Here is a 19,050-nt window from a genome sequence, read left to right as displayed (position 1 = left end):
ATATATAATTTTCAAAAGCGAACCACTGAAAAGCTTTACTAAAACCCTTATTACTTAGTCAATCATGGAACACATAATTGATGTATCATAATAATATGATCATAAAACTCTGATCTAAAGGTTTGCTAAATTTTGGGGAGACTACAAGGCCAGAAAGTGATTGTAACAGAGAGTATAAACCACTATTTTGAATGCACACAGCGTAAAGTTTTGTTTGACTTGCATGTTATTTAAAAAAATTAAATATGTTGCCAATATGAAAACTGAGATTCCCCCTCACACACACACACACACACAGAAAGCCAGATTTCTGCTATTCTTGAAAAATGGGAATCATTGGCCTGTGTGCCCTAGAATGACAACTGGCTGGAGCAGCCCAAGACCTGTCCAGTTCAACTGTCACTCAACTGTCTAGCTTGACACATCCCCCACCATGTTTGAGACTCATTTCCAATACCTGCCCTAGCCCCTGCAGCCATTTGGATTTTTAATCTCTGGTTTATGGTTTTAGCCTTTCTTTGTTAAACTCCTTACAGGCACTTCAAGAAGGGACACACCAAAAGTCTCTTCTAATCTTCTATCCAAACCAGATATTTATATGTGGGAGTATCAACATATGTGGGACCACTATCTCAGTCCCTTAAAATTTTAAGAAAATGAAAATAAATCTCAATGTTGTTTTACATCCAGAACAGATAGAGATGATCAGGTTTGGGTCCTTATGTTCTAACAGCAGTATGGAACCTTATCTTTCATGCACAGATCCAGCATTTCATCTGACTTCTGGGAAGGTTTTGGGTCGCTAGTGTTTATCTGTCTTAAAGAAACACTACTCTGCCTCAGCCCCGTGTTCCTCCCAGCAGGCTCCACACCTTTCCAGTCTGTCCTTTATCATGAAAATATTGAAGCACACTCACTTGTATAATTCAATGACTGGCTTTGCCACGTCTTTGTACTGTCTTAGCCTGGCAGCAACTGCTTCGGGTTTATCATCCTCCTGCTGGACTAATGGTTCACCAGTGACGTCATCAATACCCTACAAATACCAAATAAACCAATTAATATAGACAACAGTTGGGCCATTTCATAGGTTAAAAACTTTTCTGTGCAAAACCATGTATTCACCTTTGACTCCTACCACATGAGGAATTAGGCCTTGGTGACAGTGGTAATTTAAGAGTAGTAGAAAAAGAAATAGCACACTTAACAGTATGTTAACCTTATTTCCTGGGAGCTGACATTAAATCTTTATTAACAGTTCAGATCTTTTCAAACATGTTCCAGTGCTGTTGATAAATGGTACTTTCAATTCAGCCTAAAATTCCATGCAACCTCCCCCAACAACAAACCTTGTCATCTTGGTTCTCTAAATATCCCTAAAACTACCTTGTCTTCTAAAATAAAGCCTGAGTTCTTAATGTGGAAAACGAAATCTCAAAAAAACAACTTGGCTTACTTAGGAAAAATACTAATCTAGGAGAATACAGTTCAGTACCATCTCTGCCAGCTTTCCAATTCTATCCTGGAGCTTCTATGAAATTTCTCTTATTCAGGTTATTTTACTAGATCAAATAATGACATACACTGTAGGAACATATAGAAGGGAAAAAAAAACTAAAGTGACTGCGTCCTCACCTAAATTATATTACTCAAAAGGGAAGCTGGTGTTGGATTTGTTAAATCCTTTATTTTAGCTTTTCTTATGTGTTGCTTCTTTCTCAATGTAAAATAAACAAAAAATATACCTTAACTGCTAGTTCTGATTAATATAGGTTTTATTTTATTTATTTATTTTTAAGATGGAGTCTCACTCTGTTGCCCAGGCTGGAGTGCAACGGCTGGATCTTGGCTCACTGCAACCTCCGCCTCCCGGGTTCAAGTGATTCTCCTGCCTCAGCCAAATAGGTGGGATTACAGGTGCCTGCCACCATGCCCAGCTAATTTTTGTATTTTTAGTAGAGACGGTGTTTTACCATGTTGGTCAGGCTGGTCTCGAACTCCTGACCTGAGGTGATCCACCTGCCTCAGCCTCCCAAAGTGCTGGTATTACAGGCATAAGCCACTGTGCCTGGCTGGTTTTATGTATTTGATTTGAAAATGTATATGATTTTCTGCAGTATGTTTGTCTAATTATTTTGCTAGCTTTCTATTCCCCTCCCCAAAAAATCTCATGAAGGACATTATAATAAAGTTATAGCTGATATCATATATAGGGTTAAATATTAAATACACTTACTATAAGTTTGGGGAAAAAGGCAAGAACCCCCCACTCTCATCATATGTAATAACATTTATCAGTTGGTTGGGGCACAGTGGCTCACGACTATAATCTCAGCACTTTGGGAGGCCAAGGTGGGCAGATCACTTAAGGTCAGGAGTTTGAGACCAGCCTGGCCAACAGGGCGAAACCCCATCTCTACTAAAAATACAAAAATTAGCCGGGCGTGGTGGCAGGTGCCTGTATTCTCAGCTACTCGAAAGTCTGAGGCAGGAAAATCACTTGAACCCAGGGGCGGAGGTTGCAGTGAAATCATGTCACTGCACTCCAGCCTGGGTGACAGAGCGAGACACTGTCTCAAAAAAAATTTTTTTAATAAAAATAATAAAAAATAAAAAATAACATTTAGTGAAACTCTTAACCACTAATATTAAGGAAAAGAGAAATAGAAGGCATGAATTAGAGTATTTAAAAAATGACATATTTAAAGGTGTATTAAAATAGGAATAAATTACCCATGACAATCAGGGACAAACATTCTTGAGAACTGAAAAATTATAATTAGAAAAAAAAAAATCTTGATTTTCAATTTGTTTTAATCTCTCCAGGAATCATACCTCCTTATGAATAGCAAAATGGACACGTTTTGAATTTTGCCTCCCACGTCCATGACTATTACTCACCAGGGGAGATAGTCACAAGAAATAAGTCTGTCAAAAGGTAGGCCAGAACAGAACTGAAAGGCACAGGCAACTCAACTGGATAATCAGAAACTGGCTATAAATTTGAAACGCACTAAAATTCCATTACAGCTCAGGGCCTCAGGTATATGACTTATTCTTATGATTTATGAGTGAGCCATGCAATTATCACATGTGTATTCCACGGTTGTTAACCCAACATGACAAGAGAGATGGGGATGGGAGAAGGCTATATATTGCCTCTGTTGCCACCTTCTTTATTTTACTTACAGCCACAAGGCTCAAAGGCTCAGAAAGTCATTTTCAGAATTTCACAGCATCAGCAAATACAACCCTATTTCCAGAAAGCAGAATGATGCTAGAGCAACAGCATCCCTCCTTCCCAGGGAATCTAGCCACCACTGACATAGGAGTTAAGAAGAAATCACTTAGGCAGTGATTTTTCCCATCCCCATACGATGGGAGTCCTCAGTAAGGCTTTTCTCTTTAATGAAAAGCAGCCCCAAATCATTTTCTAACAAAGAGCAGCCTGTAAAGTCGAGCTGCAGACATAGACAAGCAAGCTGGGAGCTTGCACGGGGGAATGTTGGTAGGAAGTAGGGACTACACATGTTCAAGATGGCGGCTCCATCTTCCCTTCTCTTTGTCAGCCACTTTTACAAGGAGGAGCAGGGCAGGGAGAGTTCATTTGCATAATAAGGTTAGGGTGGGGCCACCAGCCTTTCTCCAGCACTATGTAAACGTCATGCCTGATCCAAACAGTCTGACCCCTATGTAAATCAGACACCATCTCCTCACCCTGGACTATAAAATCCAGGGCATCAACCACCAGCTGGTCTTTTCCACTTGGAGCCCCCTCTATCTCTATAGAGAGAGCTGTTTTCTCTTTCTCTTCTCCTCTGCCTATTAAACCTCTGCTCCTAAACTCCTTGCATCCGTGTCCTAAATTTTCCTGGCACGAGATGACAAACCTCAGGGTATATATCCCAGACAACACAGCCACTTCACCACAGCTGGTAGAGTTGATCTAGGTTAGCACTTTCACTATGGTCTTCAAAAGCAACATGGTAATTGCAGATGTTCTTTGAGGGAAACCCAGGCTTTGAAAAGCAACTCAGAGGTAAGGCTTTTCAAATGTTATAAGAATCTCTGGGCCGGGCGCGGTGGCTCACGCTTGTAATCCCAGCACTTTGGGAGGCCGAGGCGGGCGGATCACGAGGTCAGGAGATCGAGACCACGGTGAAACCCCGTCTCTACTAAAAATACACACAAAAAAAAATTAGCCGGGCGTGGTGGTGGGCGCCTGTAGTCCCAGCTACTCGGAGAGGCTGAGGCAGGAGAATGGCGTGAACCCGGGAGGCGGAGCTTGCAGTGAGCCGAGATCGCGCCACTGCACTCCAGCCTGGGCGACAGAGCGAGACTCCATCTCAAAAAAAAAAAAAGAATCTCTGCGTCAGCAGGTCTGGACAAATGCAAAATGTAAAGCGTCTGTGTTGGACTTCAGCGTTCCCATCTGTATTGTCAGAGTAAAAAAGGAGTTTTTTTACTCCCCATTTTTCCCCCATTTTACCACCCATTTTTCCCCCATCGTAGCTTCCTGAGATAGCTATCAGGAAGGGATCTAATAAAAGAATTACAGAATTTTTACATTTTTTGGAGGTGGTAGGGAGGCCAGGTCTTACTCTGTCGCCCAGGCTGAAGTGCAATGGCACAATCACACCTCACTACAGCCTTGACCTCCCGGGCCAACAGGCCTGGCCTGCTTTTACATTGTTAAAAGAAGACTTCAAAAGGAGTGCTTAACTCAAGTGAAAAGGTCTCATTGGGACTTTACTGACACAATGGCACCCAGGAGTTGGGAAGCCATTCTTAGCCCCTTGAAGACATTTTCTATTGTAATTACTGACTCCATCTATATCCAAGTGTAATGTTTCCATAAAGACTAACCTAGTAAGGTATGTATTCCACATTTGAATAACAAGTAATACTATCTACCACCCAAAACTGGAGTTCATTATTATATGATGAAGACAGCTCAATCTGTCTTTATCAGATAGTCTTTATCATAAACCAAATAGTCTTTATCAAAAAAACAATTCTTTAAGAAAATTTGTTAAAATATCTTTACACATATACCTTTACACGTCTAATTTTAGGTAACTGTATCAATGTTATGCTTTGAACTTTTTAAGGGTAATCTTTTTATTCCTCTAGCCTTCCCTAGTCACTTAACTACCCACTCTGCACATCAACTATGATTCCTTTCCCTCATCCAGTTCCAGCCCAGGATACAGCCTTCATGACTTTCTCCCTGACCTTATAAAGCTAGAGATCACACACTCACACACACAAACAGATACACATAAAGAGGTGTAGTCCCTGTTTTACAAAAACAGGATCATTCTGCTGTTTGCACTTCTCATTGAAAAATACTTTCAGGGCCGTGCGCAGTGGCTCATACCTGTCATCCCAGCATTTTGGGAGGCCGAGGCAGGTGGATCACTTGAGGTCAGGGGTTCGAGACCAGCCTGGCTAGTATAGTGAAACCCTGTCTCTACTAAAAATACAAAAACTAGCCAGGTATGGTGGCATATGCCTGTAATCCCAGCTACTCAGGAGGCTGAGGCAGAAAAATCACTTGAACCCGGGAGGCGGAGGTTGTTGCAGTGAGCCGAGATCACGCCACTGCACTCCAGCCTGGGTGATGGAGCAAGACTCCATCTCAAAAAAGAAAAGAAAAATGAAAAGCATTTTCAGAAGATTTCTCCATGTCAAAAAACTATAATGCTCACCTAGTACAATGGCTGAAATCTAAAACACTTACTACACTAAATACTGGTGATGATGTGGAGAAATAGAAACATTTATTGCTGGTGGAAATGCAAAATCAAATAACCAGTTTGGAAGACAATTTGCCAGTTACTCACAAAGCTAAAATATACACTTACAATCCAGCAATTACACTCCTTGGTCTTTACCCAAAATAGCTGAAAACTTACATTTGCACAAAACTCCGCACATGAATGTTTGGAGCAGCTTTATTCATAAATGCCAAGACATGGAACCAAGATGTTCTTCAAAACAAATAAACTGTGGTACATCCATACAATGGAACATTATTCACTTACAAAAATAAATGAGCTACCAAGCCTCCAAAAAACAGAATGTGTAGCGCATATCACTAAGTGAAAGGAGCCAAGTCTGACAAGCAGACATATTATATGATTCCAACGATATGACATTCTATAGAAGGCAAAATTATAAGGACAGTAAAAAGATCTGTAGTTTTCAGATGTTTGGGGAAAATCAGGGAGGAATTAATAGGTAGAGCACAGGAAATATTATAAGACCATGAAACTACTCTGTATAATGCAGTAATAATGGAAAAATGTCATGTCATTGTACATTTGTCAAAATCCAGACTATAAAAGAGAAAATGAAAACGCCAATGCAAACTATGAATTTTAGTTAATAACTCTGCTATATTAGTTTATTAACTGTAACAAATGTACCACACTAATGCAAAATGCTAACAATGGAGAAGCTAGGGTGAGGGAGGGGATTTTCCATTTAATTTTTATGTAAACCTAAAGCTTATCTAAAAATCAAGTATATTAATTTTTAAGTAGTGCTAATTCATTCTTTTTACTGACTATATTATATTCCAAGATGGTGTAAATATTCTCCAATTTATTTAACCATTCCACTATAGATGAACATTCATTTGCTTTTTTGAGATTTTTTGGTTTTGTTTTTTGCCCACTACAGCAACATTGAAACAAGCATCAACGTATACATGACCTAACCTGCTAATGCTTCCATTTCCACAGCTGTTCTCTTAAAAGAAGCCTGAATTAAATATTTACTTAAAATTCTTAATGTACATTGTTGTGTCGCTTTAAAAAGAGGCTAGTAATACTTTAGCTAACAAAAAAAGGGAGTATTATTTTCCCCAGATCCCACCAGCAATACTTTTAGTTTTATTTTTTAAATAAAATAAATATATAATTATATACAATGTATACATAAATTTATCAGTAATAAATATAAAATTAAAATTTTTATATTTTGATTTTGCCAGTCCAATGGATCCAAAGTGATATCCTATTTAAATACTTAAATGTCCCTTCCCTGACAACTACATTTGAACATTTAAAAAATGTTTTTTGGTCATGTAGATTTGTTCTTTTTTGAATGGTCTACTCACTACTTTCTCCACTTTTCGATGGAAATTGTTTGTCTTTTTCTTGTCAGGTTGTGAAAGCACTTTGTATATGCTTACATGTACATGAGGTGGATTGAAGTCCAGGTTATATACCCTTCCGCTAGGAGGGTGAATCCAACGGCGGCTGAGACGATCTTTAAGTGTTTCAAATGGAATATTCAAACTGATCACTAGATCCACTTCACAGATTTTGTCCAGGGCTTCGGCTTGTCCTAGTGTCCTAGGAAAACCTAAATGCCAAAAACAAAACAAGTCAAATGCAAGACATTGCCCAATTCCAATTAGTTCTTGAAACATTTTCAGTGACAAAATTAAATCTGCATATACCATTCTAAAAGGAGCTTTACACTATCTGGGTGATGGGATCATTTGCATCCAAACCTTAGCATCACATAATAAACCCATGTCACAAACCTGCACATGTATCCTCTGAATCTAAAAGTTGAAATTATTTTTTAAAAAAGAGATTTAACCAAAAATATCCACCTCCATAAACGTAATATTAAAATAAAATATGCTATTCTAAAACCTAGCTTCTGCATTTGGAAGACTCAAAGATTAAGGAATCACATGATAAAAATTTAAAATGCGCCAAACTAACAGTCCTGGCTCTAGTCCTTTCTCTGCTCTTAACTACCTGTGTGATCTCAGGCAAGTTACATCACCTCCATTTCCACTTCTGTTAAAGAAGTGAAGGGAAAGCATTATATCTTACATCCTTTTAACACTAGCCGTTTATGAGTAGGTTCTTAGGTTAGCAAAAATAACTATATACATTTATTTTAGAGTCTAAATCAATTAAAGTATGATCCTCCACCCAGACCTTCACCTGAGTCTGCACTTTAACCAAGGTAGGCAATCTGATTAACAGCATGGTGACTATCATACTGTATTGTGCACTTGAAATGTGCTCAGAGTTGATTTTCAGGATTCTCGCCACACACATAAGAAATCATACCTATGTGAGGTGATGGATATGTTAATTATTAAACCTGACTGTGGTAATCATTTCACACTGTACGTATCAGAGCATCACACTGTACACCTTAAATATATACACCTACTTGTCAAGTATACCGTGATAAAGCTGGAAAAAATTTTAAATTGTTTTAAGTCTATTTAAAGATTTTAAAAGGAACTAGAGCTTTTAAATCTATTGGGATAATGCAAAACTTATTCTTCCTACTTTTCTAAATGTGTGGAAATAACAAAATTAAAATTTGGGCTCATGGGCATCTCTTCCTTTTCTGATTTAAGTATAAGCTCTGGGTGACCTCAGGAGTTAGGTCATATGACCTCAAATTACACTTTTCTTCAGAGATTGACCTGTTTAAATGTAACTCTAGGTTTGGCTCTGGTGGGGCTACATAGTGGTAACTTTTTCCTAAATAAATCACTCCAGTTTATCCGCTCTGACAAAAATCTTGCTGGATCTAATATCGCTTTTTAAAAAATGTCTTTATATCCTAGTTAAGAACCAGGTGGATGAAGAGCTGAAAGTATAATAAAAGATGCAACATCCAGAAGAGAAACTTCAAATCCATTCAGATAAGGATACCAGCCCATCTCTACCCTTTCAAAATGGAAGTATCAAGATGACAACTTAAAAATGGGTATTCATGGCCCTGCAGCACTTACAATTCAAAGAATTCCTTTCCTTACTGCAGGAAGTTGGTGGCTCAAACATGAATGTGCAGCACTGCATTGAAACTCCCAAGTCTGTGTGAATGCCAAGCTGATTTCTGAGTGCTCACTGAGTTGAATGTGACAGAGTCCACCCACGCTACTGCTTCAGATACCTATTGCTTGCAAACTCTCCAATGCTCCCTCCAAAGCCTTCCTTACTGCCTGTGAGCCATCCACATAAAGTCCCCTCTCAATGACTGTCAGGTTCTGTCTTTCCCTGGACAACCCACTCTTCACTAAAATGTGAAGATGACAATTGGAATAAAAAGTTGCCTGCAAGGCCAGGCATAGTCGCTCACGCCTGTAATCTCAACACTTTTGGAGGCCGAGGCAGTGGGATCACTTGAGGCCAGGAATTCCAGGCCAGCCTGGGCAATGTAGAGAGAACCCATATCTACCAAAAATAAAAACTAAAAAATTAGCTTTTACTGGTGATGCATGCTGAGGTAGGAGGATCATTTGAGCCCAAGGAGTTCAAGGCTGCAGTGAGCTACAATCACACTACTGCACTCCAGCCTGGGTGACAGAGTGAGATAGTGAGCTCCTGTCTCAAAAAAGAAAAGAAAAAAAAAATAAGAAAAGGAGGACAGAGAGACAGAGAGAAAGAGAAAGAAAGAAAAAAGAAAAAAAAAGAAAGGTACCTACAGCCCAAACAACCTCAAGATCATCTATAAACTCTTTCCCCGCAAACCTCTGCCACATCAATGAAAAGCATTTTTTAAAGCAGTGGCTTCCAAAGTTATCTTCATTGAAGTACAGAAAGAAAATATTTGAACTTTGGGGAAGGGGGAGGCAGGGAGGGCTTGGCTCATTCTTTTAAAAGAATGTCATATTAGTGGCAGGGCATGATGGCTCATGCCTGTAATCCCAGCACTTTGGGAAGCCCAGGCTGGTGAGGCCAGGAGTTCAAGACCAGCCTGGCAAAACTCCATGTCTACTAAATATACAAAAATTAGCTGGGCCTGGTGGCGCATGCCTGTAATCCCAGCCACTAGGGAGGCTCAGGTACAAGAATTGCTTGAACCTGGGAGGCAGAGGTTACAGTGAGCTGAGATTGTACCACTGCACTCCTGCCTGGGTGACAGAGTAAGACTGTCTTAAAAAAAAAATGTATCACAATCACATTAGTGAAATTGCATGGGTAAATAAATAACTTATACATAATTATCCATAAATTGAAGATGTAAATTCAACCTTCTCACTGATAAATGTGAACAAAGAATTTTAGAGATCCCTCTTCTAAAGACCTGAAATCTCTGCCTTGTGTTCTAGCATCACTAACTGTGACCTTGACAAGAAAACAGTCTTTATATCCTTCGGATAGAGGTTGAGAGCTGGGAGCGGGGGAAGCACTAGAAAAGAAAAGAACAGGAAGCTCTAAAAGATAATATAACATTAGTTCCTCCAACAAATAAAAGCTCAAATCTTATTGGCTAGTTTCTTTGTCTAATGAGGGTAACAAGCCAGTCTGCTCAGCTGAGCTCTAGAGCCCTCTGGAGGAGTAAAATGCAAAGTGTACATAATAGGCTGAACTCAGCAAGACAAATTTCAAAAACATGTCGGATAGCACCTGCTACCTACTGGACTCTCACATTCAGACCTGCTAATGACCACAGATGATAATTAATTCCAGTGGTTTAGACTACAAGCAACAGGTACCTGAAGCTGGTTTAGAAGGAACAACTATAGAAATAAACCATTCTGCAACTTCAAGGGGTTCTCCATTTGATGAGCACATCAAAGTCACCAAGGAAGACTCAAAAGAAAAAATCAGGGTCGGACGTGGTGGCTCATGCCTGTAATCCCAGCACTTTGGGAGGCCGAGGCGGGTGGATGACCTGAGATCAAGAGATCAAGACCATCCTGGCCAACTTGGTGAAACCCTGTCTCTACTAAAAATATAAAAATTAGCCGGGTGTGGTGGCCGGCGCCTGTAATCCCAGCTAATCAGGAGGCTAAGGCAGGAGATCAATGAAACCTGGGAGGCGGAGGTTGCAGTGAGCTGAGAGGTGTCACTGCACTCCAGCCTGGTGACAGAGCAAGACTCCGCCTCAAACCAAAAAAAAAAAAAGAAAGAAAAGAAAAGAAAAGAAAAAAAATCAATGATGATGGATGCTCAGATCCTGTCCCAGACTTCCTAGAGGAGAACATCTAGGAGTGAGAGCAGGACTTGGGTATTTCTAATATTTACCCTGATTCATGACAAACCACCAAACTTCTCAGTGACAGCAACAGTGCAAGTATGATACTAAACACTCATCTGCCCCATTTTTCTGTCAGGCTTAACTCTACTTCTAAGCAGGTAACAAACCACTTTGAAGAACAAGTCGCCTCTATCTCACTTCATCAGAAGAAAGCTGGGAAGGAAAGTCCCAAACACATGCAAATCTTTCCAGATTTACAAAGTCCCTAACTTAGTCACTTGTTTGTGACATTCTTCTCCAGAGGTGCTCATGTACTTGTCCAATATCTTACCTCTAAGGAAAGTGGTGGCAGGGGAGGCAAACATGGTATATTGGTAAGAACAATGGACCAGACATAAGTCAAAGATCTGGGTGCCACTCACTATTTCAAAAGTGAGGAGAAACAGCCTTAAGGTAGACACGCTGAGGACTCAGTAACACATTAGGTATAAGTACACGCTTTGGAAACAGACACACCTGGATTTAATCCCTAGATTTAGCTCTACCTGGAATCAGACACACCTGGATTTAATCCCTAGCTTTAGCGCTACCTGGAATCAGACACACCTGGATTTAATCCCTAGATTGAGCTCTACCTGGAATCAGACACACCTGGATTTAATCCCTAGCTTTAGCGCTACCTGGAATCAGACACACCTGGATTTAATCCCTAGATTGAGCTCTACCTGGAATCAGACACACCTGGATTTAATCCTGAGACTTTAGCCGTAACTGTGAGAACTTTGGCAAGTTTCATGTACTCTCAGATACTTAGTTTCATCAGATATGAAACAAGGGGCTGGGCACAGTGGCTCACGCCTGTAATCCTAGCACTCTGGGAGGCCAAGACGGGTGGATCACTTGAGGTCAGGAGTTCAAGACCAGCCTGGCCAACACGGCAAACCCCATCTCTACTAAAAATACAAAAGTAAGCCAAGCATGGTGGCCCACGCCTTTAGTCCCAGCTACTCAGGAGGCTGAGGCAGGAGAATCACTTGAACCCGGGAGGTGGAGGTTGTAGTGAGCTGAGATCGTGCCACTACACTCCAGCCTGGGCAACAGAGAGAGACTCCATCTCAAAACAAACAAACAAACAAACAAACAACAAAACAAAAACAACAACAACAAGGGCACATTAGTTCGCTAGGGCTGCCACAGACTGGGTGGCTTAAACAATCCGGGAGGCTACAAGTCCAAGACCAAGGTATCAGCAGGGTTTGTTCTTTCAGAGGCCTCTAATTGATTCATAGATGGCCATCTCTCCTGCTGCCTTCACATGGTCTTCACTCTATGTATCCATGTCCAAATGTCCTTTTCTTATAAGGACACCAGTCAGATTGGATTGGGGCCCACCCTAGTGACCTCATTTTAACTTAATCACCTCTTTACAGACCTTCTCTCTAAATATAGTCACAATCTGAGGTACTGGGGGGCAGTTAGGGCTTCAACACAGGAATTTGGGGTCAGAGGACACACCCACAACTCAGCCCATGACAAAGGGTAATGCCTACTGCACAGGAAGGTTTGAGGATTAAAAGTGACAATCCCTGTCAAATGTATAAGATGCAAAGTGCTGGGCACACGGAGAGTGTGCTGATTAATAAACTGTCGCTGCTGCTCTTGGTAGAGCTCACCTAGGAGCTCAGCTCATTTCCCAATTCAATAAAAACGCAGCAGCAGGAAAGAAAGGCCCTCATCCACCCACATTTAATTTCCCACATTTAATTCCTTTTCTGGGTTTTTTCTAAGAGCTTGGGGAGTCCCTGGTGCTTTCTGTGGCAGTTACAGCTCAGCACAGGTAGTCATTAGTCACAGGGAGCTCGACCCCAGCACAGCACAGAACCTGGGCACGACACAGCCACTACTTCCATAAGCCTCCTTCCCTTGGTTTTCAGTTTGCCCCTTTCATCACTTACCTGACTCTTCAATAGTAAAGCTCCTTAATCTATTTTCCTGATCTGGTTCAATACCTTATCACGGTGAGGTTTCATTTGGGTTACAGATGGATAAATTCAACACAAAGACTCACTCTTAAGCTGTTGATAGTACAAGTGTACCTTGAGGCAGCAACATGGCATAACTTCCAGGCTGTGTTAACTGTAACTAAGGATCCAAATCAAGAAAAGTGGCAGCTTTGTGGTATTTTTCGTAGTGAGTGCCCTTTTCTAGAAGCATTCACAAAGACAAGACAGCTATGCCTTGGAAGGAGCTGGACTACATGGCTTCCAAGTCTGCAACTCAGCAAACATAGCCTTTATGCTTCACATATACTAAACTGTTCACAAAGCATTTCTATAAATTTACTTATCTCTTATTCTTCTCATTAACCCCACGAGGTGGACAGAGACGTTATTAGCCTTAGTTTAATTAAGCTTGGATTCAACAGAAGCCAACAGCACAATGCATATGACATCAGGTCCTTAGATTTCTGCTAAAGTGCTCTCTCTTTCTATCCAACGATGCTGCTGTATCAGGCATATAAAAAGTAATTGTTAAAAAGAATACTCCAGCCTGGGCAACATAGTTGAGACCTCATCTCTACAAAAAGTACAAAAATTAGGTGGGCGTGGTGGTGCCCATCTGTAGTCGCAGCTACTTGGGAGGCTGAGGGAGAAGGATTGCTTAAGCCCAGCAGGTTGAGGCTGCAGTGAGCTGTGATCATGCCACTGCACTACAGCCTAGGTGACAGACCAAGATCCTGTCTCAAAAAGAAAAAAAAGTGGCGGGGGGAGCATGGGTGGATCCTAGGTGGAGCACAGTGGCTCATCCCAGCACTTTGGGAGGCTAAGGTGGGAAGATCACTTGAGCCCAGGAGGCAGAGGTTGCAGTGCACTGAGATCGCGCCACTGCATTTCCAGCCTGGGAGACACAGGGAAACCCTGTCTCAAAAAAAAAAAGAATCCTAAAATGTTACCCTATTTGTCTTTCTTCTACCTACCTAAAAAGCAGAGCATCATGGTGGCATCCTCATATCACAGTTACCATTTGTAGAGCATCCCTTATGTGCCAGATATATTACATGCAGAGGAAAAGCCAAAATTGTACAGGCTTGCAAAGGCCTACCCATCTGGGTCCCTGCCCTGCCACCTCTCTCACCTCATTTCTCTGTCCATGTCTCCGTGCCAGCCATACCGGCATCCTTGCAACTCTCAAGCAGGCAAGCATGTGCCCACCTTGGACATTCACAGTTCATATTCCCTCCACTTTTGCTCCAGATACCCATGTGTATCCTCAGCTCCTCCAAATCTTGGCTCCAGTGGTGCCTTGTTAAGACTTCTCTAACTGTCCTGTTAAACTGCACCTCTGCCACACGCCAACACTCCTATTCACTCTTTATTTTCTTTTTGTTTTCCTTCAGAATATTCATCATCATTTGCCATATATGATTTACCTTATTTTTTAAGTGTTTCTATTCCTACCAGAAGTAAACTAGAGTAGAACATTTTAAGTTCTTGTTTACTGGTATAACCTTAGTGCTGTAAGCGTGCTTTGCACACAGTAAGTGCCGAATAAAAACATTTGTTGAATGAGTAAATATTATCTCAAAAGTCACAATAATTCTGTCAGGTAGGCCTTATCCCCATTTTAAAACTGTAAAAACCAAGGCGGGAAAAGTGAAGTGACTTGCTCAAGATCACATGATAAGTGACGAATCTGGATTTAAATCAAGTGCTATTTGTCTCTACAATCACACGCCATGTACCACACCATGCTGTCTTCCTCCTGAACAGAAAACTGCAGACTGTGAGAAGCAAATTCTCAGACAGGGAGAAATGCCTGATCCTGATGTCTCTGACAGGCAGCTTACAAAGCGACTTGAGAAATCTAAATCTTGTACGGCTTCAGGAACCGCCTGATCCAGTGCTACACGCACAGACCAGATTTTCTCCCCACATACACACAACAAATGTTCTGCACCTTGCTTTTTCTCTTTGGAGATTTTTTTCTGCATATTACCTATTACTGTCTCATTCTCTTCTGCAGAGACAGGGTCTTAGTTTGTTCCCTAGGCTGGTCTTGAACTGCTGGCCTCAAGCAATCCTGTGGCCTCAGCTTCCCAAAGTGCTGGGAATCATTCTCTTTAATAACTGCAGAGTACAGCATGGTTTGGATACAGCATAATTTAACCAATCCCCTAATGATGGACATCCAAGTTGTTTCCAGTCATACTGCAATAAGCATCTTTGCACATGACCTGAAACACATGACTAAGGAAAAGTTGATTCACAGTTAAGAACATAGATCCAAGGCCGGGCGTGGTGGCTCACGCTTGTAATCCCAGCACTTTGGGAGGCCAAAGCGGGCGGATCACGAGGTCAGGAGATCGAGACCGCGGTGAAACCCCGTCTCTACTAAAAATACAAAAAATTAGCCGGGCATGGTGGCGGGCGCCTGTAGTCCCAGCTACTCGGAGAGGCTGAGGCAGGAGAATGGCGTGAACCCGGGAGGCGGAGCTTGCAGTGAGCCGAGATTGCGCCACTGCACTCCAGCCTGGGCCACAGAGCGAGACTCTGTCTCAAAAAAAAAAAAAAAAAAAAAAAAAGAATATAGATCCAGAGGTAAGCTGCCTGTGTTTGAGGTCCAGCTAAGCCACTTACTTGTGACCCTGGTTACTTAACCTCTCTGTGCCTATGAAAATAATAATACCTAATTCATAAGGTCATTGTGAGAAATAAGCAAATTACTATATGTAAATTCCAGAATAGTGGCTGGATCAGGATAAATTGCATGGCAGGGGGCCGGCAGTACCGGGAAAAAATGAAGGCAATGTGGGACTGGAGGTAAAAAGACAAACAGCATGTTTGAGAAGAAGAAAGATATGAAGGATAAAGATAGATTTGAGCTTTTAGAAAAGGATGAAAGACACACTAGGGGACAGAATAATAATACCAACACCACCATCACCCAACATGAGATTTTCACATAGGAGAAAGTCCTCAGTAACAGAAAAGACAAAGTAGCATCCTAAGGGGAAATCTAGGTTTTCTTTAATACAGAAAAGTGGAGACTTCTGCAAATAGCATGTGTATGTGGCGAGGAGGGTGGGGGAAACAAGGAAAAAGGATTCCAGAGGGTACGGTGAGGAGGGGAATCAATAATAAAGAAACCGAAGCGGATATAAAAGAAAGGAGAACAGGATGGCTTACCTTCCTCGCAGAAATGAAAGGCAGAGTTGGAAGTCACTGGCCTCAAAGAGTGCCATTTTCAGGGCAAGTGTGGTGTCCTAGACCCAGCAGTGGCCACAGAGGCCCTGGGGATAGGCTAAGGCTGCCTCCAAAGTTTGGGGTGCTGTGTCACAGGTCCTGAAGAGGGGCTCTCTCTCACTCTGGTTAGACATAAGGGCAAGGGCTCTACCAAGTGAGTAGTAGTATTTATTCATCTACTAGACTTTTCAAATATGGATACTCAGCCGAGAAGAATGGCTAACACCTACAGTCCCAGCATTTTGGGAGGATTTCACTTGAGCCCAGGATTTTGAGACCAGCCTGGGCAACAAAGTGAGACCCTGTCTCTACAAAATAATTTAAAATTAGCCAGGCATGGTGGTGTATGCCTTTAGTCCCAGCTACTCAGAAGGCTGAGGCAGGAGTCCAGGAGGCCAAGGCTGCAGTGAGCCATGTTCATGACACTGCACTCCAGCCTAGGTGACAGAGCAAGACTCTATCTCAAAAAAAAAAAGAAAAACATACTTTTCAGCCACAGATCCACTTTAAGGCTTCAGGGCATACAATACGAAATGGTGTCTTAAATGATGGATTCTATAAGGTAGCATGGGAGCTTCAGCATTCTTTAAATTGATCTACATCCGTGTCTCAAGTTGGGCTAAACAAATCAAGGCAATTCAGGTGTACTTCTCACACCAATCAGCTGCCAAGAACAGAATGTCAGATAAGGTGCAGTCAGACCAGCACATTTTAAAGCATTTTTAGCTGAGGGTCATTATCCAGCCAGTAAGATCCCCTGTGGGCAGGGATCACTGACCAAGTGGAGTAGAATGCATACTCAAATTTTGTCAACAGGTGGCAGCATTTATAATTTTTCCATTTAGACAGAATTACAAGTTGAAGTACGCTTTTACATTTACTAAAAGTAACACTCCAAGAAAGGCTTTCTAAATGACTGACTAGTGTTATTCTAGGTTCCTTAATTAGCCTATTCCAAATGTGAATATATTCCATTAATTGTTGAAGAAGTAGAAATGCCAAGAGCTAACGTAAAATAAAGATCATGTTTAAGCATGGACTGCTTGCTTTCCTCCCTTTAGCTCCTCAGAGGGTCTGTTCCACCGCATGCTTTATCATGCTTCCACACCAGACTATCCCTATCCCTCATCCCCTAACCAAGCCTAGAAAAGCTGCTCACTCTTTTCATTCAAACAGCCAATCCAGATTGGAAGCTGAAATTTTATATTTTTAAATTTCTTCCAGAATCTGTCTTATTATATCACTAATTATGACATCTACGGGTTGTTTTTTTTTAAGACCCCCCCCCAAAATATTTACTAAGTGCAGTGAGATATCATTAAATTCCTGACTGGTATTGTGTTCCCAGCAGTGCTGGCCACTGGGCCTTGGCACCTGCTCCTCCCAGCCATGCCAACAGCCCAAGAAAGGGCAGCTGAAGCAGGAGGTGCCGCAGCAACAAGCTGAGGCAGTGCTGGGGAATAGAAAGTAGGACACTTCTGTTTTTCTAATTTGGAGCGCATTCACTCTGCAGGAAGGGTGCAGAGCCAGAGTCCACCACCACGTTCCCAGGCAGCAAAGCAAGCCCTCCGCCTGCTGGAAATGAAAGGGCAGTTCGGAAGGGCAACTTCGAACATCCGCCTGGGGTTGGCAGCTTGTGAAAAGGCTGTGCGACATCAGCCCCCTTCCTACCTCCATTAAGATCTGGAGCTAACATAGTTGATTCGGACCGCCCATCTCTTCCCAGTTGTTGAATAAGTAAGAACCAAGTTACAAATGCAAGCCATTGTTCATGACAATCACTGAATGATTAGCTTAAAGTTGAAAGCAGGTGGTTGGTTATTCTTCCACAGCCTTCCCTAGCCCAGGAGTTCAAATCATTCACACCACCAACTGGAAGCCTTAGTAGCAAATTAATTACCACCAAAACCTGCTTCATAAAGGCCTTTTCTCTCTCCTATCTTATACTTTCCTTATCTGTTTACACAATGTTTATTTGTACATGTATCAAAGACCTCCATATTCCATGTCATCCAGTTATTATTAAAAGATGGTGAAAAGAAGCAGCAGCTGTCCTACTATGAAAAAGTCAAAAAACAACAAATGCCAGCAAGGTTGTAGAGAAACAGGAACACTTACACACCGCTAGTGGGAATGTAAATTAGTGCAGCCACTGTGGAAAGCAGTCTGGAGATTTCCCAAAGAACTTAGGACTACCAGCAAAACTATTATTGGGTATATACCCAAAGGAAAATGAATTGTTCTACCAAAAAGACACATGTACTTGTATGTTCATTACAGTACTATTCACCATAGCAAAAACATGGAATCAACCAAGATGCCCATCAGTGGTGGACTGGATAAAGAAATGTGGTATATATTCCATATACCATGGAATACTATGCAGCCATAATAAGAATGAGATCATGTCCTTTGTAGCAACATGGTTGCAGCTGGAGGCCATTAGCCTAAGAGAACTAACACAGGACCAGAAAACCAAATACCATGTGTTCTCACTTATAAGGGGTAGATAATCATTGAATACACATGGGCACAAAGATGGGCACAACAGACAACAGGGACTGCTTGAACCAGGACCAGGGTGCAGGTTGGAAGGCTACCTATACGGTACTATGCTACCTTGGTGACAGGATCATCTGTACATGAAATTTACCCTTGGAACAAACCTGCACATGTATCCCCTAAACCTAAAATGAAAGAAGAAAAAAAAAAAAACAGCAGCTGTGCTCCAGATGTTGGCAACTGAAGTTTATGCTCCCTCCTACCACTCTGTGAGCCCCACACTCCCCACCGTGCTGAGAGCTCTAGAACCCACTTCCTGCTCATGGCAGCT

At 41.6% G+C, this 19,050-nt stretch overlaps 1 protein-coding gene across 4 annotated transcripts in view; it reads right to left on the bottom strand.

Annotated features, from left to right (window-relative positions):
- AK4 (adenylate kinase 4) overlaps positions 1 to 19,050 on the bottom strand; it is an 84,800-nt gene that overhangs the window by 6,369 nt on the left and 59,381 nt on the right. For all 4 annotated transcript variants that reach the window (XM_030812959.1, XM_030812961.1, XM_030812960.1 and 1 more), the window contains 2 exons: positions 7,202 to 7,374; positions 918 to 1,036 (listed from right to left, as the gene is read on the bottom strand). In XM_030812959.1, the coding sequence (XP_030668819.1) occupies positions 918 to 1,036; positions 7,202 to 7,374 (292 nt within the window). The remainder of the gene's footprint in view (positions 1 to 917; positions 1,037 to 7,201; positions 7,375 to 19,050) is intronic.

This window comes from Nomascus leucogenys, chromosome 5 (genome assembly GCF_006542625.1).
Source record: "Nomascus leucogenys isolate Asia chromosome 5, Asia_NLE_v1, whole genome shotgun sequence".
Lineage (NCBI taxonomy): Eukaryota > Metazoa > Chordata > Mammalia > Primates > Hylobatidae > Nomascus > Nomascus leucogenys.
This window is presented reverse-complemented; position numbering and strand designations above follow the sequence as displayed.